General features: G+C 43.3%; 1 protein-coding gene across 1 annotated transcript in view; it reads left to right on the top strand.

The window, feature by feature from the left end:
- Positions 1–23,202, top strand: part of LOC136880859 (kinesin-like protein CG14535) — a 352,948-nt gene that overhangs the window by 273,341 nt on the left and 56,405 nt on the right. Inside the window, exon 5 of the mRNA XM_068229150.1 lies at positions 4,912–5,109. Within this exon, the coding sequence (XP_068085251.1) occupies positions 4,912–5,109 (198 nt within the window). The remainder of the gene's footprint in view (positions 1–4,911; positions 5,110–23,202) is intronic.

The following is a 23,202-nucleotide window of genomic DNA, read 5'->3' as shown; positions in this document are numbered from 1 at the left end:
AACTCCGGCTCAGGAACACCTCTGCGGAGGTTCGGACCTGCCTTCGGGCAGAATAACCCTTACCTAGTGGTTGCCAATTTACTTGAGCTTTTAGAGCTTGTTCCCATCCTCTGATGATTATGTCGAGGGCTGTGTTAAAGAGTAGTGGGGAAAGTCCATCTCCTTGTCGAAAACCGGTTTTGATCTGAAATGTTTTTAGGTATATTTCCCATGAATTTTACATGGGAGGTTGTGTTGGTGAGAGTTAGTCTGATGATTTCTTGAGTCTTTTTGTCCAGTCCGTATTTACTCAGTGTTTGGAAGAGCGATTGCCAGTCAATGGAGTCGTATGCTTAGTTGTTATTATTATTATTGTTATTATTGCACCCGAATGGCAATTAGAAGGTTTACAGTATATTTCAATCTAAACAGAACTTATTTTGATATCTTCTTACACTGTCTTACATGGTATCCAGCACGCTATTCTTCACATAACTCGCACCTGCAGTCCTCACTAGGGTTATGAATTCTTTTAATAATACAAACTTTGTAGTGGGAACGTGAACCTCAAAACATATCATTAAATGTCTTAATTCATATTTTGATTTCTTCCACTCTTCTGTCATCATTGCGTCAGCTGAATAAAAGTCGTTCCAGATGTCATTCTTCTTTACCTGTAAAATATTGAGGGTGCGTGTGTATTTGGCTGCTGCAGTTGGTTTCTAAGATCTTCAATGAAGAAACTCTCCCTCATCAGCTCGTAGTTTAGTCTCGATGGGGATGTCAACCCCACTCCCAACACACTTCCCATACACGCTCTTTTACTTTTTTCTACCTTTGCTTTGTTTTTATTAGCCAAATGACAAATTTATAAGCAAATTTAATTGTTCAATTTGAAGTGGGATTAACTACTATAATTAATTTTATCCATGCAGGTTATATATGGATTTTCAGATTTGTTGGAAATCCCCTCCATTTCCATAGCAGAGAACGGTAGTTAAGTTTGGTAATTGCCGGATGTAACTGTGATCAGTCGTCTGTTAGTGTTGCGCAATGGAGATATTTGGTTAAGTTATCAATAGGGATGGAAGTTCTAACACCGAACGTATGAAATTAACTACGTCGCATGTTATAAAAATTGTTGTGTTTATATAAACTCAAGGACTTGTACAGAGCATAGCTATGCTTGAATCAAAACATTGGTGGGTATAGTTAGGTGACTAAAATAACTACAGTTTTCTCCGTACAGGCCATGATATCCCTTGGAGGAGTGGAAGGTGAAGGATTCCACTATCCGTAACCTCGGCATCGCGTGGGATTCAGTGCTTAGCAATATACCCGGCCTCCTTTGCTCCCAGAAATTAACCGGGAACTCATTTTTGCCGCTCCGGAAGTGGAGGTCTCATTTATTACACTTTTCCACTTCCTGTCGGGAAATCGAACACATGCCCTTCCGGATGAACTGAATACACCTTAACCATCCCGGCTAGGCAGTCCCCTAAAACAGATGGGGTCTTACACACATTTACGAAAAGGATTTAACTTCATTTTCTTGTCTCTAGAATATAGTGATGCATGTTAAATAAAAAGGTTGGTGTATAAGTGTCACATTTTTTTGCAATGCCCAATTGTGTGCATAGAACTTGGAATGAAGAGAGCTGCGTTCATGCGGTGTCTTTTATTTTGCATACGCATCTGAAGGTGCATCAGTAAAGGTCTGGCATCATCCTAGAGCAAGCGTTCCTTAAATCTGTAGTCTCCTTTTGGCAAATTTATGGTGTTGATACTTCCTTCCCTAGCTGTGAGACATATAATACGAGGATTACAAATGTTCCCTGATTTATTACTCAGAAAGAAAGGATTGGAGCTCACTCTAACTTACTAGGCCCTATCTGATAGTTTGCAGTCTCACCGATAGACAACACACACAAGTTGGCACAGTGACAGTTGCTATGTGGTGAAGTTACTGAATAAGTGATGTTGAGAGGAGGTCCGTATTGTGATACCTCTTCAGCAGCAAAAAGCACAGAACAATTCACCGGAGGATTGTGTCTGTGTACGGAGAGAAAATGATTTCTCTCCAAGTTTGGAAAAGTTGTATCGTCAATCTGCAAATGCTCGAAAGCCTATGAATGACGAAAGGAGTGGCCATAGATTTTCATACCATATACATTGATAAAGTGGTCTGTAAAGCTGAACGATTTATTGATGATCTACTAACACGACGTAACTCTCCATAGTGAAGGAAAAATGACGCTCAATTTATACTATCGACATTGTGAATAACTTTGCGGATTATGTCGACAAATCTGTGACCTTTGTACGGAGGTACAGGAAAGGATTTGTCATATTACAGGCATATTCAAACAACTTGCGTAGTTTCATTACCATTATTCCCCCACCGTATGTTCTTTTTCTATAATCATTCTCTCTGGATCGTACCTATTTCATTTCCGACAGTACGCAATGTTATGGGCGGGAATCGAACCCTGGGTCTCCGGTTGAGAGACTGGCACGCTACCCCTAGACCGTGGGACTGGCTCAATCACCTCCACTACCACTTACCTACTGTTAACTAATGTGTGTGTGTGTGTGTAATAGTTTATGGTCTGTGCACGTCCCGGCTGGTGGAAGCAACCCATCGGTCTAACACGTCAGGGCAGCATGGCATAGACCCTCTCGAAGTGCGTTCGCTCCGGTGAAGTGGATGTACTGTTTCGTGTCAGACCATTGGCTCAACAGCAAATGAATTATTATTATTATTATTATTATTATTATTATTATTATTGTTGTTGTTGTTGTTATTATTCGGTATATGGTAACGGAATATGTTTGCGTTGGATTCTGAGAATGAAAATATATTTAATATATTTAAGCCAGTGTCAATGGCTCTTTACTCGGGATGGATGGAAACTGTCGCATAAGCTGTAATCAATTGCTATAAAGGGAAGTATATTTAGAGGGACAGGTCGGTGGGACCTTAGCATTGGCAATGAAAACACTTCTCTCCTCCAGCTATTATACGAAATAAGATTTCTAAGATCACACATCTGATGCCGAGGGAGCATTTTATACCTTTACCGTGCCATTTCCAGATGTATGACGCAGTTCCCAGCCGTGACATCACCAGTGTGTAAGGGTGTGTCCCTGAAGGGATCGGCGGGCCTCCTAAACGGTAACGCCGTCTCGCAGGCCAGGGAGATTTGCTACGGTGAAGGAGAGGCGGGGAGAAAGTGAGAGGGTTGGCGGCAGTGGCCTATACTAGCAACTGTCTCGGCATTCGTCTTAGTGAAGGAGAATGGAAAACCACCTAAAACCACTCTCAGGACAGCCGACTGTGGGGATCAGCCCCACTTCGTGACCACACCTCCTCTGCTCGGTCGGTCTGACGGTCTGTCGGAGTGTAGAGCTGTTGGACCACGGACCAGCCGTGGCCACTTGCAGGCCGAAGCCTGCTCTGCAACGAGCCGAAGAAGAAGAAGAAGAAGAAGAAGAAGAAGAAGAAGAAGAAGAAGAAGAAGAATGTTTTCATAGCTGTTTACATTCATGCACTGCCGCAGCCATCGGATGCAGATCGAGCAGGCAGTGCATTCATGATATAGCCGGGAAAAGAACGTTTATCAGGGGCGGTTTCTCCATAAGGTTGCAGGTTTGCGCTACCCCCATTAAATTTTTATGTTTATTTTGAGTAAAGTTTCATTTGGATTTCTCAACTACTGTATTTTCATTCAACAAGACAAACTTTTCAAGAGCTTGAAAGAGCAAATACTGACTACAGGGTACTTTACAAGCCGGTTCACTGCAGGAGCCGCAAAGTTTGCAGCGGGAAGTCAACCTGTGGTAGGATGAAAACTAGGCTGCTCGAGGGGTGCGCGGGGCTGCTAGAAGTGTGCTTTTGGGCTGCTAGAGGGGTGCGCGGGGAGAGGAAAAGATAGGCGTGGCTTCTTATACATTGCTTAAATGGAGGTTTATCAACCTGACTCCTCCTACCACGGCCGACTGGATCCCTCGCTGCGCTAAGGAGATAGCTAGAGCGAAGCATCAAATCAGCCGTGCCCCTACGTAACCAACTACTAGCAAAGTCTGTTATAGAACAGGAGTGTCATCTAGCGACACCGGATGGAAGTTCATCTGCGGGATCACGGCCGGTTGGATCCCTCGCTGCGCTCAGTAAGGAGCTAGCTAGAGCTATTCGTCCTGGCTAGAGCGACGCATCAAGTCGGCCGTGGTTGGATATATAACTAATGTCTCTAAATTTGAAAATAAACACCGCCATTTCTTTCAGTATAGTCGTGAGCTTTGTTATGTGCGTACAAGCTAAGTAGCTTATTGATTTCATTGTGTAAATATTCGTGTCAGCATGTGTGTTTTTATTATTGTGCATTTTTATCAGTTACTGGTATTTTGCCAGATCATGAATTCGGTGCAGTCTTTAACGTCTAGCCCGTTTCCGCAACGGAATGCCGAGGGAAAATCCGAGGTGAAACGAATGGGTAGGCCAACGCGACGTTTAATTTCGAAACCAGATATATTACAAAAGGATATTTTTTCAATACCGGAATTAGGCTACCTCAAGGTGTTTCATTTCAATATGGTAAAATAGTTTTTAAATGAAAAAATGTTGATGCGTTGTAGTAATATTCCTGAAAATAAAAATGTTTGTTTTATTTTTAATAATAAAAAGTATTGTTGAGGTATCTAGATTTGAAAATTAGCCTGTAAGCATATTATATCATTGGTAAAAATTGTGCACCACTGAACCTTTTAACCACCAGCCGCCACTGACGTTTATTCACCGTGAAACAGCAGTGCTGAAAAGGATAATGTTAATTTCAGTTATTGTATTTCACTGTGTGCCTTAACCTTGCACCGCTATTAATATAGATCACATGTTGGGCAAAAAAGAACTGAATGCTTATAATTTTCTTTTAGGTAAGACGTACACGATGGTAGGAAGTCCGGAATCCGTCAACACGCTGGGAATCATCCCGTGCGCCATCTCGTGGCTGTTCCGAGGAATTAACGAACAGAAGCAGAAGACTGGTGCGCGGTTCTCGGTTCGAGTTTCCGCCGTCGAGGTATCAGGACCATCACAACATCTCAAAGATCTCCTAGCGGGTCATGCTACAGGTGAGTCGAGTACTATGATAATTATTTTTCTACTATATTCCTCCCGCTAACTCACCGCTTCCCCACCCCTTCCTTGAATATTCTAATAAAGTAACCTCGTATCCTTATGCCGTGGTTGTGTGTAGCTCTTTTCAGGCACACCCCCAATGAAAGCAAGCTGCATGTATAATTTCAACCATACACCAGCCTTCCTGCTATTCTTAAATTTCTGGCAGCTAATAACTAACCATACCGGGCGAGTCGGCCGTGCGGTTAGGGACGCGCAGCTGTGAGCTTGAATCCAGGAGATCTCCACTGTCGGCAGCCCTTAAGATGGTTTTCCGTGGTTTCCCATTTTCACACCAGGCAAATGCTAGGGCTGTACCTTAATTAAAGCCACGGCCGCTTCCTTCCCACTCCTAGTCCTTTCGTATCCCATCGTCGCCATAAGACCTATCTGTGTCGGTGTGACATGAAAAAAATTGTCAAAAAAAAACCGTTACACCTGGGTGTCTATAGTGCAACTTACAAACGTGTAAAAATATATGTTTCTACTCTGAAGACTAAAGAGCTAATTGCTGACGAAGAAGAGGTCAAATCGTCATTGTTAAAACAGTTAATGCAGTCGAACATGTTTGTCTTCTGTGGAGGCGGAGCACAGCATCGGTGCACGTAGGAGCCTATTACTTCTCGTAGTGGAAGTGGCTGGGTCTTTCTGTAATTCGAGGGTGAACGTATCAGGAATGAAGAAGAGAAACTCTTGACCAGGTGCTGACTTCAGATCGATGTTCAAATGTCCACCATCAATAGTCGACGCCGTGTTACCCATTACTCGCTACATTCAGCTGCGCGCGGAATGACTGTCGTTTGTTTACTTCTCGCTGAGAACGTGAGTACAATGCTGCCAACCTATTTAGTTGGAATTGGACTGTGACCAAGCAAAGGGGGTCTAGGGGCGTAAGGATTCTGTAGGGCGATAGGAGCGCATTGTATGTTGGACAGTGACGAATAGCTGAATTAATTTATAATTCGGGTCAATGACAGAGTGATTGGTTTGTTTTGGCTAGGTCCGGGTGGTGGAGAAATCATTGGTTTGGGTTGGTTAGGTCCAGTTAGTGACAAAACCATTAGACTGTGACCAAGCAAGGGGCGTAAGATCCCCGTGGTGGTGGTGGTGGTGGTGGTGGTGATTATTGTTTTAAGAGAAAGTACAACTAGGCAACCATCCTCTATAGCATTATGTAGGGCGATAAGGGTGCATTCTATTTCGCCTAAGGCGACAGGCAAATCCCTATTTAATAACTCCTTTCCCCGGGATTCGAGGGTGCATGAATTCCTTAAGGCTTCCGCAGCACTGTATCTGTCACTGCTTTAAGGTAAGTTTCATATAAAATTATTTCTGTTTTTTTTAACATTGCTTCCTTTACATGTTTTTTTTTAAATTTGTGCTTTTAATCAGCCGGGATTGGTAATGCAATCTAATTGTCATCGTTGATGGCAATGATGTCACATTCTTTTCACGTTGGCCAATAGGAATGCAAGTAGTTACTTTAGCAATGGCGAATGGCGAGTGCTGCTCTTTGTTAGTTTATAAAAGTAAATGTACCTCTCGGGGTGGGATGGTGGGTTCCTAGACATAGCAATGAAATATATCCTCTAAAAGGAATTCCAAGTAAGATTTGCATAATTTCGACTTCCTTATAATGCTAAAAACTTTGAGTCGCATGATATCAACTTATGCCTCACCACCAAGTACGACAGATAATAAATGGTATTCATTGTCACGAAGCTTGAGTTCTTACAGCAGCGCATAGATGACGCTACTGACCTAGGGTAGGCCACGGGATAGGCTACATAGATGACGGAAACAGTGGTTGCTACGGTTACAATGGCGTCAGAAAAAATTGATGACGCTACTTCCAGATAGACTTCTAGCCAAAAACAAAAACATATTCGTGTTAATATTTCAAATTTGAGAAAGGCATAATTTCAATACTTTCACTATTGGAAGTTCGTATAATGTATCTGTACGTAGACTAGGGCTCCAATAGTCTGAACCCTCCTAACCGGTAGTGGAATATCCTTGGACTTCAACTGCACCATATTGTGATCAACCTATTTTACATATGAATGTCTTTTGAAACTGACAATATAATTGTATTTGGAAGTTTCTACGAGATCTTAAGAGAAAACTTCCCCAAACACTAGAAAGGGTGATTTGACGGAAGAGGAGAAGAAAACAAAGAAAAGCTAATAAGAAAGGAAAAATATCCTTTCCCTTCAAATTCTCCCCACTCAGCAATCCCATACGCTAAAAATTACCTCGTTTCCTTCGCCCTCATCCCACTTCCCCCGGCCAACCTCCTTCCCAGTCGTCAACCCTCCCCATTTCACTCACTTTCATCCCTTTATATTTAAGAAATCCGCTCGCTTTCGTGGATGTAAACATAAACACTTACTGCTAGGGAATGGCAGAACACACCAGATGCTTCGAACACCCTCAAGATCTGAGATGTGTTATATCACAACAGAACAACAATTGCATAGGGAACATGTGGTACTATGTTATTATTACGTTCGCTGATATTATTGTCAATTGCATTCGATGGCATTCTCGTCAGGACAAGGGAGTGTTTGCTATCTACTTGTGTAGCACAGTAGCCCTTGAGCGTAATTCTTTTTCTTTTTCAGTTCACATGACGAAGAGTAGGAGTACTAATATCTGATAGCATGCATGGTCTTTAGTTCTAACTAGCCGTTATGCACTCGTAGTTGATTGGTTCCGGGATCAACCCTGTTGTTGCCGACTTTTCGAATACATTACAGTATTCTGTAATCAAAGCGACTGAAGAACCCCTAGTAGACCCGAGGTTTATTTATTTAGTGTATGGCTTTACGGATACAATACATACATAGGCCTACATGATTGGAAAGCAAACTGTATCTTTATGTCCAGGTTGTTTATGTAAATAATCATCTCTGGAAACGCACAAGCAAAATCACTGATGTCACCAATGTACTTTATTTTTGGATACTCGGTGATATTATGTTTGATGGTCTGCTTAGAAGCCGGGCCCGTGGTGTAGGGGTAGCGTGCCTACCTCTTATCCTGAGACCCAGGGTTCGATTCCTTGCCAGGTCATGTACTTTTACCTGGACCTGAGGGCTGATTCGAGGTCCACTCATCCTACGTGATTAGAATTGAGGAGCTATCTGACGGTGAGATTACGACCCCGGTCTAGAAAGCCAAGAATAACGGCCGAGAGGATTCGTGGTGATGACCACACGTCACCTTGTAATCTGCAGGCCTTCGGGCTGTTCAGTGGTCACTTGGTAGTCCAATGCCCTTCTAGGGCTGTAGTGCGAAGGGATTTGGTTTTGGTTTGGTCTGCTTAGAGGCACCACAGTCGTAGTTAAGTTTAGGAAATCTTTTCCCTTTGTAGTGGAAATCTGCGCAGTTACCATGACTCGATCGTATCCTGTCAAGGTTTTACGAGGAATCTCAAATCCAGTTGGCAACGTTGAACCAATTTTTGGCAGAGTTGACTCAGGCCTAGTATCTTGTCTTCTCTGCCATTCCTTAGTTACTGTATATTGAAGTTGGTTTTCTTCAGTTCTATTGCAGTTCTTATTTTATTTTATTTTTATTTCTTTTGTTTTGCTATTTGCTTTACGTCGCACCAACACAGATAGATCTTATGGCAACGATGGGATAGGAATGGTCTAGAAATCGGAAGTAAGCGGCCATGGCCTTAATAAGGTACAGCCCCGGCATTTGCCTGGTATGAAAATGGGAAACCACGGAAAACCATCTTCAGGGCTGCCGACAGTGGGGCTCGAACCCACTATCTCCCGATTACTGGATACTGGCCGCACTTAAGCGACTGCAGCTATCGATCTCGGTGCAGTTCTTATTGGTGGATTTCGAGATGTTAGACGATTCGGATGGACATCGTCGATATCGCCGTGTATTGGTAACGGGGTTATTCATTACCTTCTTGAACTCCCTGAGGAGAGAGTTTTTACTAGGGTTGGGCATTATGTCCTTGTTTCGGCACACTCTGCCGCTGCACAATTATGTTCCGCTGTGCCGGAACACCCAGTGTCAGTTGTTCCGAAACACTCTCAAGCGAGACCGAGACAGGGACTCGCTACCCCGTCAAGAGCGCCACTATGCACTGCCCTTCGCCCTTCACCTACTAGCTGTCTGTCGATACCGGCAGTGTGCCGCCAAGTGCTGAAGTGTTCAGTGTTCTGTCATTTCCTCTTTGTTCTGTGAGTTTCGATGCATCGGCAACTGGCCTTCGGTACATGCGAATAACTTAATGTTTTCAACTGTTTCGTAAGTGTGCTTCATTGAAGACTATATACATTATATACAAGCCTCCGAGGACGACAGCTAACAGTGCCAACCTTTATGCTATGGGGGCGAGCATAAGAAGAGATAGGATGATGGGACACATCTTAGGGCACCCAGGACTTGCTCAGTTAATTCATGTAGGCGTTAAGAACGGTAAAGGTAGACCAAGGCATGAATATGACAAGCATATTAGAGTAGATGTAGGATATAGCAGGGGCTGCCCGTCCGAGGTGATAAAGGCGTGCTCGGTTCACCCGGAAGGACGTGGGTTCGATTCCCCGTCAGGAGGTCGAAGAACTAAAGAAACGAGATTTCCAGTTTCGGAGGTGAACATGGTCGCCGGGCGCCGAGTTAACCACTCTACCCCATCAAGTGTCGAGGTTACGGACTGCGGAAGCCTTTACCTTCCACCCCTCCAAGGGCCTTCATGGCCTGTACGGAGATGACTTTGCTTTGTAGGATATAGTAGTTATATAGAAATAAAAAGGTAAACAAAGGATAGGGTGGCATTGAAAGCTGCATCAAGCCATTCTACGGCCTGATGACCCAAATAACATCATCATATCGTTGTTACGCCGAGAAAACCCTCTATGTGGTAATTTTTCAACTTAGGACTCTGACCAGAAAGGTTCTGTCATCTAAGGTTCAGGATTTTCGCTGTAAGTGATATATGTGATGCGGATCAGTATTTATCCCTCAACGTCTCACATAACGGTATTTCCAGGCGCAACGACGATATACAGGATGATCAGAAACAACGTGAACCGAGTGTACGAGCATTAGAGCGTTGGTCATACTGATAAGTAATTTGAAAAAAAAAATACGCCGATATCTCGCGCCGTAATCATTTTATCAGCTACTGATGTTAGCCAATGAGATCGCTTCGTGGGCGAATTCAAATGAGCTTTACGAGGCGGTGTTGCTAAATCTGCACGTGGTTTGGTCGGGCTTGAGAGCCATGCCGAGAAATTAGCATCAAACCGTGGGTTTTAGCCAATGCCACCGTAGCGCGCTTGTTCAATTCCCTCCCCTGGAGAGGTTTTTGTCTTCTACTGGCGCTCTACAGCCGGTCATAAGCCACGTGCAGATATAGCAACACCGCCTCGCAAAGCCCATCTAAAGTCACCCTCAAGTGATCTGATTGGCTAACTTCAGCAGCTAATAAAATAATAACGGTGCTAGATATCTAATTATTTTTCCCAATGTTTTTTATCAGTATGACCAACTTTCTAGCGCTCAAATACTCGTTTCACGTGATTTCCGACCACGCTGTATAAATTCCTTAGATCTGTCTATTCACAGTGGTAATTCCTCTATTAATATCACAATTAAACCTGCGTGGACCTTTCTTCGCCGGCCCCGTGGTTTAGAGGTAGCGTGCCTGTCTCTTACCTAGAGGCCCCGGGTTCTATTCCCGGCCAGGTCAGGGATTTTTACCTGGACCTGAGGGCTCGTTCGAGGTTCACTCAGCCTACGGGATTAGAATTGAGGAGCTATCTGACGATAAGATAGCGGCCTCGGTCTAGAAATCCAAGAATAACGGCCGAGAGGATTCGTCGTGCTGACCACACGACACCTCGTATTTTGCAGGCCTTCGGGCTGAGCAGCGGTCGCTTGGTAGGCCAAGGTCCTTCAATGGCTCTAGTGCCATGTAGTTTGGTTTGGTTTTGGACGTTTCCTCTTTGTATAACTTACAACGAAGTGTCGTATGTCCAGATGTGTGCAGTACATATCGGAGGACTGTTTTGTAGTACGTGCAATGATAATATCACTGAAAGTTCCCACTTAAAGAAATGGATTTACGATAAGAAACTCTTAAACTTTGTTATTGTTATGTGCCGTCAGACATTTGTTTAAAGACATGTTACTCAGTCTTCTCCATACGCGAGCTATTTCGCTCCTCACTCTTCATCCATCCCCTTTGTTCTGGATCGCTCATCTTGCCTCTCCCAGTGCCGTCTCACCCCTCTCCACCTGTTCCGTGGCGACCCACGGTTTATGAGCCGGATAATTTCAACATTAGAATTCTGATCTCTTCCCTCGTACCAATATGGCGCGGATCAACTCAGCTACAAACTTGATAACATCAAGACGTCAGGCGTCTGTTTGCGGTGAGTGGTATGACATCGTAAAGACAGAGCGTTCTTTCATCCGTACTAACTTGGAATTCAAATGGAGACCAAGAACTCTGATTCATTACTAGCATCTCAAGGGGGATCCACAGCAATGACAGTTCGTGAGTATAAATTAAGGTGGCGTTCCTACTTAACTGATTTGGCCTAATTAATGAAGGAAAGAGAGTCTATTTGAAGATGACAGTGTATGAAGATGTGTGGGATGTTCTTGTTCTTTTGCATTCTCATGTTTGTCCTATTTCCTATCCTTATGTTGTGACTCGAATAGGAACATAGGACTCTTGGCTGTTAATCGTTAGATGATTGTTTTCCCCAAGTGGTTTGGGAACGTCTTCTTGGCTTGGAAGGTTCAACTACGTGTGGATGAAGAAAGCTCCATTGTTCCCTCTAAATGATTTAATATATAAGCACTGTGTGTACCATATGTACAACAAAACATTATATGAATTATATGGCGTAGTCAGTTAGGAAGAATCGTGACTAGAGCCCGGACGTTCAGGCATTTATTTTTGCTAAAATAGGCAGGCAAATAAGCTCTTAATATTTAGGAACTAGTAAAATAATTAAATATCTATTTACACTGACTGACAGAGCAAATGCAACACCAAGAAGGAGTGGTCAGAATTTTATGCCAATTGCAGGGTAGACTGACGTCACTGAGGTATGCTCATGATGTGAAATGCGCCGCTGTGCTGCGCACGTAGCGAACGATAAATGGGACACGGCGTTGGCGAATGGCCCACTTCGTACCGTGATTTCTCAGCCGACAGTCATTGTAGAACGTGTTGTCGTGTGCCACAGGACACGTGTATAGCTAAGAATGCCAGGTCGCCGTCAACGGAGGCATTTCCAGCAGACAGACGACTTTACGAAGGGTATGGTGATCGGGCTGAGAAGGGCAGGTTGGTCGCTTCGTCAAATCGCAGCCGATACCCATAGGGATGTGTCCACGGTGCAGCGCCTGTGGCGAAGATGTTTGGCGCAGGGACATGTGGCACGTGCGAGGGGTCCAGGCGCAGCCCGAGTGACGTCAGCACGCGAGGATCGGCGCATCCGCCGCCAAGCGGTGGCAGCCCCGCACGCCACGTCAACCGCCATTCTTCAGTATGTGCAAGACACCCTGGCTGTTCCAATATCGGCCAGAACAATTTCCCGTCGATTGGTTGAAGGAGGCCTGCACTCCCGGCGTCCGCTCAGAAGACTACCATTGACTCCACAGCATAGACGTGCACGCCTGGCATGGTGCCGGGCTAGAGCGACTTGGATGAGGGAATGGCGGAACGTCGTGTTCTCTGATGAGTCACGCTTCTGTTCTGTCAGTGATAGTCACCGCAGACGCGTGTGGCGTCGGCGTGGAGAAAGGTCAAAACCGGCCGTAACTGTGCAGCGCCCTACCGCTAGACAACGCGGCATCATGGTTTGGGGCGCTATTGCATATGATTCCACGTCACCTCTAGTGCGTATTCAAGGCACGTTAAATGCCCACCGCTACGTGCAGCATGTGCTGCGGCCGGTGGCACTCCCGTACCTTCAGGGGCTGCCCAATGCTCTGTTTCAGCAGGATAATGCCCGCCCACACACTGCTCGCATCTCCCAACAGGCTCTACGAGGTGTACAGATGCTTCCGTGGCCAGCGTACTCTCCGGATCTCTCACCAATCGAACACGTGTGGGATCTCATTGGACGCCGTTTGCAAACTCTGCCCCAGCCTCGTACGGACGACCAACTGTGGCAAATGGTTGACAGAGAATGGAGAACCATCCCTCAGGACACCATCCGCACTCTTATTGACTCTGTACCTCGACGTGTTTCTGCGTGCATCGCCGCTCGCTGTGATCCTACAACCTACTGAGTCGATGCCGTGCGCATTGTGTAACCTGCATATCGGTTTGAAATAAACATCAATTATTCGTCCGTGCCGTCTCTGTTTTTTTTTCCCAACTTTCATCCCTTTCGAACCACTCCTCCTTGGTGTTGCATTCGCTCAGTCAGTCATTGTATAATGACAAAAATAATTAATATGCTTTAATACAGGGTCTCTCAAGGTGTATGCACGGGTGCATTGCGCGGTGCAAGGTAAAATGTCTAAGCCTGGTTGACCAGAGTGCAGATCCACTACTCCTCAATTTTGAATAATAGCTCTGTCTCTCTTTCCTACGTCTGTCTCTTTCGCTCCGCCTGTTTCCCCTTCCTCACTCGTTCTGCAGCGCTCATTCATCCGAGCCGAGTTGATCCGAGCTTAGCCGAGTCGCCCCGAGACAACGCTGGTCCGAACCGAACCGAGTCGGACCGATGCACGGTGCACAGATCCTTTGCGCCTCGTTTTGCACGCGTGAGGATTTTGGGAGTTTGGGAGGCCTTGCTTTAATGTAAACTGCGTAGCAGACGTCTACATCACATTTTAATACTCAATCTTACATCCCTCTGTGGGTGGAGATGATAGAATAACGTGAACGGTACCTCTGTCTGTTGTAAGAGGAGGCGAGTAAAAGGGGGACCAAGGCCTCTCAACTTCGTAATGTGGGTTGGTGACCACGGTACCCCTTGCTGAGTCTGGTGTTGCTTCCACTTGTGACAGATTCCTCGCTTTTACCTTTCCTGTCTGACCTCCCTTGGTGAACTCTTGTTCTTTTCCGACCTCGACGGTATTAGATTTACGAGGCCTGGAAAGACTTTCATGTCTTTCATGTTCGCGCTCTTCGTAGTCCTTTCATTTCTTTTGCCGATGCCTTCATTTTTCAAAGTATCGGACCTCTTCCATTTTCCTTGTGATTAGTGTTATCAGAGAATGGTTACAAATTTGCTCTTCCTCTTAAACAATAACCACCACCAACACCTAATTTTACGTATCAAGGACGGAACCTAGCAACCCTCTTGACCATTTACTTGTCGAGTTTTCGGTAGAGATTTGTGTAATATGAAAATATAGTTTGTGTAAATGTTATTTGTTACCTATTAAATTCAAATCATTTTTCTTTATTATTAATACAGTACATTGGAATTATATTCTTCATTTTCCTTGGTTCATTTTAATACGTAAATAACAGCATAAAATATCGACAGCAACTTACAAAATTCATTATACTATCAAATAGCCTACGGAAGCTAAAATAGGCACAAAAAAGGCAGAATAACTGGTCATACCGTTCCCAAATGTACGGAAATATGTTCGTATCTATGTGACACTTCAATATGTCGATCCGGTTAAAAATGAAAATCATTTTGTCTAACTTCCGTGCTGTACTCATGACTGAATTTTCTAGGACTACAGTAAGTTCGTACACATTATTATTATTGTTATAATTATTGCTTAATTTTTGTACTGACTGACTTCTTACAACTGGTACCATGACTATTGACGGAAATGCCTCTTTCCTGATTGGAGGCTTGTTTATATACCAGCGGGCGAGTTGGCCGTGCGGTTAGGAGCGCGCAGCTGTGAGCTTGCATCCGGGAGATAGCGGGTTCGATCCCCACTGTTGGCAGCCCTGAAGATGTTTTCCGTTGTTTCCCATCCCACTCCTAGTCCTTCCCTATCCCATCGTCGCCATAAGACCTATCTGTGTCCGTGCGACGTAAAGCAAGTTGCAACAGTTTATATACCACCCCTTACGCCTGGAAAAACCCGTAATTATACAGGGTGTATCATAATTAATAGCGCAAGTTGAAACAGCTGTAAGTACACGAAACTAAAAGCAAAAAAGTCCTAGTAAACATGGGTCCACAAACGAGCAGTTTGCGAGATGGTTTAGAATTTGTGGTAACTAGCCACCACTGACTTGGTTGTGTTTAAACATCATCCTAGTTAAGAAAAGGTACCAATACATCATTAAAAAAGTTCTTAGATAATTTGGTAGAAGCGCAATTGTTTTTAATGAACAAGAAAGCAGTCGACACTTCGAACACTTCGAGTAACTACACTGTACAGTCATTGTAACATGTAACTGAAACATGAACTGTAACTGAAAGTAAGATTGTAGTTAGTGGAGCGTAAAAACCAATGACATTATTATCACAGAACTTGGAAATGTCTCGAACGTTTCTTTTAATAAATTAACCAATCCCGTATTCATCGTCCTATAAATAAATATTTGTCCCATTTTTCCCTCTCGAATTCCAACTTTATCTTCATATTATGATTTTTCCCACTGTTAAAAGCTCCACTCAAGCTTAGTCTCAACTAACGTCATTTCAGGTCATCTGTCTATTGACAGCTCGCAACATACCACTTTGTAAAGTAACTCGTCTCCTTACTTCCAAGTCTTGGCATTGCCGGTGGCTCCTTATAGCCTACGCCGTAGCCTCCACGGTATGCACTAGCCATGCGTCTTGGTAGGTGTGCTATTTATCAACTGATGAGCCCAACTTAGCACACTGGGGCGAAACGCTGGCAACCAGGAACGAGTTAGCTGGAAAATGTATAAGGTCGAATAACGGAACAGTTATATTGGTATTATAAATTTACTCATTCGGGACAAATATATCAGGTTCCCTGTGGGAATAATAAACGTATCTATAATCGGAAGTGTCGGTGATAAGAAAGGTAGAGGTAGACCAAGTTATGATTACGACAAGCAGATTAGAGCAAATGTAGGTTGCTGTTGTTACGTAGAAATGAAAATATTATCACAGGATAGGCTGGCATTGAGAGCTGCATGAAACCAGTCTATGGACTGATTACTCAAACAACGACACTGTATGGAATATAGAGCAAGCAGTACTAACTGACTTGACAGAAGTTCAGATAATAAAAATATTATTTATAGACAGCTCCTTCATATTCCTTCACGAAGCCACAACCTGGATATTTTACGATCTTTCACTATTGTTTCATTGCTTTCTTTTTTAGATTATGTTGGAGTATCTCGGGAGTTTGTGGCTTATAATGGAATCCAGTCATTCGACCGGGTCAGGAATGGAATGAATGAAGCCCCCATCTAGCGACGAGGATACGAATTGTGCCGGCTGGCGAAGCCTGTCCCACTCCTCCGGGGCAATGATTAATGAATGAAAGATGAAATGTAATGATATTGGAGAATGTTGCTGGAATTAAATATGGCCGGGAAAACCGGAGTACCCGGAGAAAAACCTGTCCCGCCTCTGCTTTGTCCAGCACAAATCTCACATGGAGTGACCGGTTTTTTGAACCACAGAACCCAGAGGTGAGAGGCCGGCGCGCTTCCGCCTGAGCTCCCGAGGCTCAAGTTTGTGGCTTATAATAATGAAACAAATTTGCGTACAATGCTGGAATCTGCAATAACTCCGATTTCGTATTTTGTATTTTTTGAGTTGTGGCACTGTTGCAGCCCATAACAGTGTGATGCACCGTTTTCCCTCCTATGCGTCACGAAACAACAAAATGGACAATAAACAAACATGGAATCAGTGGCAATCCGATTTTAAATTAACTCACGCATAGGAGGGCTGCCGCTTTCCTCCAGAGAGTTGAAAAATACTGAATAGAATTGAATTATGGTTAACGCTTTAATACAAATGGTATTGCTTTTTGTGGGGGATAGTTCCCGAACTTACTACCCCATGTAAACAATACGACCGGCATTGGGAGATAAATCGTACAAACTATGACCACATTCATTGCCGCGTTCCCCGGAGTCGCACCCGAGCCTCGCCATTAAATAAACAAAACTCTCTATCTCTCTATTGCCCTCTCTTTCTTGTACAGAGTACACCATTGTGGGTGGGGGTCCTGGTGGTAGTGGAGAGTTAAGTGTCATGTCTCGTCATGTTGTTAGAGCCTTCGCATATTCAGGTAATAATGACTGGAAAAATAGGGTTTGTTTATATCACTATTATAATTATTAGTCCATTATAGGCCTATACAGGGTCAATCAATCAATCAATCAATCAATCAATCAATCAATCAATCAATGACTACTGATCTGCATTTAGGGCAGTCAGCCAGGTGGCAGATTCCCTATCTGTTGTTTTTCTGTCCTTTTCTTAAATGATTGCAAAGAAGTTGGAATTTTATTGAACATCTCCCTTGCTAAGTTATTCCAATCACTAACTCCCCTTCCTATCAACGAATATTTGCCCCAATTTGTCCTCTTGAATTCCAACTTTATCTTCATATTGTGATCTTTCCTACATTTAAAGACACCGCTCAAACTTATTCGTCTACTAATGCCATTCCACGCCATCTCTCCACTGTCCGGCTCCATGGCTAAATGGTTAGCCACGGGTTCGATTCCCGGCAGGATCGCGATTTTAACCATAATTGGTTAATTTTCCTGGCACGGGGACTGGGTGTACGTGTCGTCTTCATCATCATTTCGTCCTCATCACGACGCGTATGTCGCCTACGGGAGTCAAATTAAAAGACCTGCACCCCGCGAGCCTAAGTCCTCGGACACCTCCCGGCAGATTGGCTTACGAGGCGGTGTTGCTAAATTTGCTCATGGCTCGGTCGCGCTTGAGACCCATGCAGAGAAATGAACATCAAACACTAACACACAGTGGGTTTCCGCCAATGCCACCATGGCGTGCTTGCTATGGGCAGAGCCTATCAGCAAGGAGGTTCTTGTTCAAGTCCCTCCCCTGGAGAAGTTTATTCTTCTATTGGTGCTCCCAAGCCGGTCATAAGCCATGTGCAGATTTAGCAACTCTGCCTCGCAAAGCCTATCTGAAGTTGCCCGCGAAGCGATCTGATTGGCTAAATCCAACAGCTGATAAAATGACAATGCCGAGAGACATCGACGTATTTTTTTCGATTTACGTGTTAGCATGACCAACACTCTAACGTTCATGCTGTTGGTCCACGTTGTTTCCGACTACCCTGTATATTCAAAAGATATCAGTCCACAAACCGTAAATGACCATGAGGTTCCTGAATTTTCACCATTTAGTCGATAACAGAAAATCGGAAAAAAAAAATTTTGCTAGTGGCTTTACGTCGCACTGACACAGATAGGTCTTATGGCGACGATGGGATATTTTCCCCCTGTGGGTGGGGGCGGTAGAATAACACCCACGGTATCCCCTGCCTGTTGTAAGAGGCGACTAAAAGGGGCCCCAGGGGCTCTGAACTTTGGAGTGTGGGTTAGCGACCACGGGGCCCTCAGCTGAGTCCTGGCATTGCTTCCACTTAGTTGTGCCAGGCTCCTCACTTTCATCTATCCTATCCGACCTCCCTTGGTCAACTTGGTTTGCGAGGGCTAGGGAGTCTTTCATTTTCACGCCGTTGTCTTTCTTTGACCGACATCTTCATTTTTCGAAGTGTCGGATCCCTTCCATTTTTCCCTCTGATTAGTGTTATATAGAGGATGGTTGCCGAGTTGTACTTCCTCTTAAAACAATAATCACCACCACCACCATCACGATGGGATAGGATAGGCCTATGAGTTGGAAGGAAGCGGCCGTGACCTTAATTAAGGTACAGACCCAGCATTTTCCTGGTGTGAAAATGGGAAACCACGGAAAACCATCTTCAGGGCTGCCGACAGTGGGATTCAAACCCACTATTTCCCGGATGCAAGCTCACAGCCGCGCGCCCCTTACCGCACGACCAATTCGCCCGGTCGCAAAAATATTGAAAAGAAAAGAAACACTACGCGATCATCATATAGGAGTAGTATCATTGGTGATTTTAAATAGCCATTCAGAGTTTTAAAATATCCAGTATATTTTTTCCAGCGTTATGTTCTGGATTCCAAGCTTTTTTCAGGATTTCCCCACATATACTTGGGTACACTGCTTCTGTTTTCGAGTAGCAGACCCATCACAGACTTTTTTTTCCAGCAGTGTTCCGTACTCTTGAACTAGACCATTTCGCCTTCTGAGGTGTCGAGGAGCGATAAAACACAGTGTACCGGGAAGAATTTAAGAAAAATGATAGGCTGTTTAAATGTGTTTAGTCCAATACAACTAAGACTGTCGATATTAAGATTATTTTGGAAGTCGAAGTAAACTTATTGTCAATGTCAAAGAATTTAAGTACGTAGGGACATTCAGTCAATTTATTCAAAGATAAATTACGAAGCCTAAAGTCGTTAAATAACAAATTTCTTCTATACATGGGTATCGCACCAGGCTGTATCTTAATAAAGGCTACAGACACTTCCTTCCGATTCCTAGCCCTTACCCGTCCCATCGTCACCATAAACCTTGTCCGTGTCGGTGCGACATAAAGCGAGTAAAGTATATCACAGACTTTTTTGATGTTTATAAATTAAAAATCTTGAAGTCAATCGGACGCCAGAGCGTCGCCTTCTTTGGACTTTGTAATCATTTTAATACGTCACTGCAGCTAGATTCAGTTGCAATGACCAACGTACCAGTATGCTACAATAGGCGGTGAAAGTACATTCTACAACTACACAAGTTGCAGCAAATTTCTAATATTTGTCTCCAAAATATACGATACTGATATCAGACGTAATAAAAGCGAGAAGGTCATTAACATGAAATAAAAACAAATTCATGAGCAATATTGTCTTTCATATTTTAATTAGGTATACAACCCGACTTCACACAGGAATAATGTTTTGAGTTTATCGTGATCGGCCTTGGAAGAATATCTTGTAGATCACTTTACTTCATTTTCCTTATGATATATGTATCTCCATAAGGCGTTTTTCCACGACTCGTTCCGTTCTTCTCGTTCAATATTTAAACCATTCGTACTCTTTCAATAAACCATGCATGTACATAAAGTTTTGTAAAGGAAATTTTATCTTAATAAGGTTATTGAGGTTAATAAGAATTGTTTGATATAAGGGAGGTGGTTTCTTATTAGTTGATTTTCTTTTGCTGCGTATTATAACATGAAGTAACTATTGAGGGTTATCTTTTATAGATAGGCATATACCGTATTATCGCAGACTTTCTTTGGGGGTGGGAGCTTTTGATGCTACTCAGACCTTCCATACATGCTTAGAATCCATTGTTGACGGTTTAGGCAGTGTAAGCCAAGAAAACCCTCGGATGGACGTTCTTTCTTTGATTTTCTTCAAGAAAATCACCTCTTCTTGAGCTTCATACATTTTAATCTTTCTCGATAAATCTTCCACACAACAGTGAAAACCGCATTAATATCCGTATAGTAGTTCTCCAGTTTATTCCGCGCCAACACATAGACACACCTAACTGGGATTTGATTAATTTATGACGTATCGATTTTAAGGCATGTATAACCTCGATTAAGCATTCTGTTAACACTCATATCTATTATTAGCACGTTAGTCTATAATATTTTACGGTTCGCATGCCTTTGAGCAGTAATACTCAAGTTTGTGTATGATACAATTCTGTTATGAATTGTTATTACAGAATTCCCTTTGTACAGAACGCTTTCTATTAGGTTCCATTAATTATCCATTATCTGAATGTGTTATACGTTATGGGCCTCCCCAGTCTCGTAATTACTTTTGTGCATTAATTACGTCTTTATACCTCCCATTGTTCTGGAGAGAATCACTGAAGGAACCTTCTCTGGTCTGGTTGCAATTATGAAGGATCATAACTGAATTGTCTCGGGTAGTAAATTCAGATACGAGCTGTTGATTAAAATATTTCTGTGGATATGAAACAGTTAAATTGTAGCATTCCCCGCGTGCAGTCCTGAGACACGCTAGGTAATCCAGTGCTACGTTAACTGTAGTCCATTAATCCTTATAATCATGTATCAAAAGTGATTGCTTTAAGGTCTGCACGCACCAACGCGGGAAGCGGGAGCGGGAGCGAAACCTACAATCCCGTGGTCGCTGTGAAGTTCGTCCAATACATTACGTCCTTCATGGCTATCTGTTTGAGAAAGTTCGTGATGATTTTCTCACGTTCTGTTGCTTCCAGGAGTGAATGTAGCAGGCGGTGCCGATACGTTCTTTTTAGACATTCCAAAACGACCTGATCCATAGGTTGTATCAAACTTGTTACGTTAGGGGGAAAAAATAAAGCACGAATTCCATCACATACTAGTTCATGTTCATTTGAATGTGACCCTGTGTTGCCCAGCAATAAAACTGCTTTAATAGACAGGCTTGGTCTCAGTAGAGGGGATCCACAGTACGATGACATGGCGGAAATACGCAGGGAATGAAATGCTGTAGAAAAAATTATTTTAATTTTACGAAAATAAAAATGGTTTTGGTATATTGCTTTTTTTATACTTCTCCTTTCGTTATCATGAAATTCCTGGTTTCGTTATAATTTCTTCCAATGTCTTGCTTTCATGGTTCACGGCAATTCCGCCGTGTAGGCGGAAGAGTGACGCAACGGTGTGAATGGATCCATATCCCGCTGTAGTCATAATAGTTCGCGACGGGATCGTTCCCGCTCCCGCGTCCCTTGTTGATGTGCGCAGACCTTTTGTCCACTATTAAAGATGATGGGCCTACATTTGTTTCCCATGTGACGTAAGTCTTAAAGTTTCACTTATGGACTTACTTCGTAAACCTCTTCTACAGGGAGTATGGCCTGGTAGCCATGATCGTCAAGGCGTAAGTTCTATATGGTCGTTAGGTAATTTATCTTTCCATGTAACGTCGTTCCCATAGCGTGAGAACATATATCCACCGGGATATCTCACAATTGAAATGTATTTGATAATAATAATAATAATAATAATAATAATAATAATAATAATAATAATAGGCGTAATAATAATAATAATAATAATAATAATAATAATAATAATAATAATAATGAAATGGCGTATGGCTTTTAGTGCCGGGAGTGTCCGAAGACAAGTTCGGCTCGCCAGATGCAGTCTTTTAATTTGACGCCCGTAGATGACCTGCGCGTCGTGGTGAGGATGAAATGATAAAGATTGCATCCGGGAGATAGTAGGTTCGAATCCCACTATCGGCAGCCCTGAAAATGGTTTTCCGTGGTTTCCCATTTTCACACCAGGCAAATGCTGGGGCTGTACCTTAATTAAGGCCACGGCCACTTCCTTCCAACTCCTAGGCCTTTCCTATCCCATCGTCGCCATAAGACCTATCTGTGTCGGCGCGACGTAAAGCCCCTAGCAAAAAAAATGATAAAGACGACACATACACCCAGCCCCCGTGTCAGCGAAATTAACTAATTATGGTTAAAATTCCTGACCCTGCCGGGAATCGAACCCGGGACTTCGGTGGCCAAAGGCCAGCACGCTAACCATTGAGCCATGGAGCCGGAAATAATAATAATAATAATAATAATAATAATAATAATAATAATAATAATAATAATAATAACAGCGTATGGATAGTTTTAATATATATCATACTGTACATGTATCTGGAAGTTTACGAACGGGGAAATGTGTGAAAAGAAGTTATAAACAGACAGTGATGATATTAAAGAATTGGTACTACCAGGTATATGCAATTCTTTTCCTATTTCATCCTACAACATATTTTTCTTCCTTACATTCTTGTAATCTTCATTACTCATATCGCAAAGCATTGGATGTTTCTTAACGCACTCTGTCAACAGTTCAGTCTCCATTGCTACTGTCACAATGAATGCGGGACGCGGGAAAACGCTGCATGCTGCGAACAGAAAATGGTTCGCAGAAATCCCGCCATGTAGGCGGGAGAGTGACGCACCAGTGTGAATTACAGTGACTCGTCACTGTAGTGTGAATGGAGTCATATCCCGCTGTACTCATAGCTC

The sequence above is a fragment of the Anabrus simplex genome, chromosome 9 (assembly GCF_040414725.1).
Source record: "Anabrus simplex isolate iqAnaSimp1 chromosome 9, ASM4041472v1, whole genome shotgun sequence".
NCBI lineage: Eukaryota > Metazoa > Arthropoda > Insecta > Orthoptera > Tettigoniidae > Anabrus > Anabrus simplex.
Note: the sequence above shows the minus strand (reverse complement) of the source record. Positions and strands in the feature narration are given on the sequence as shown.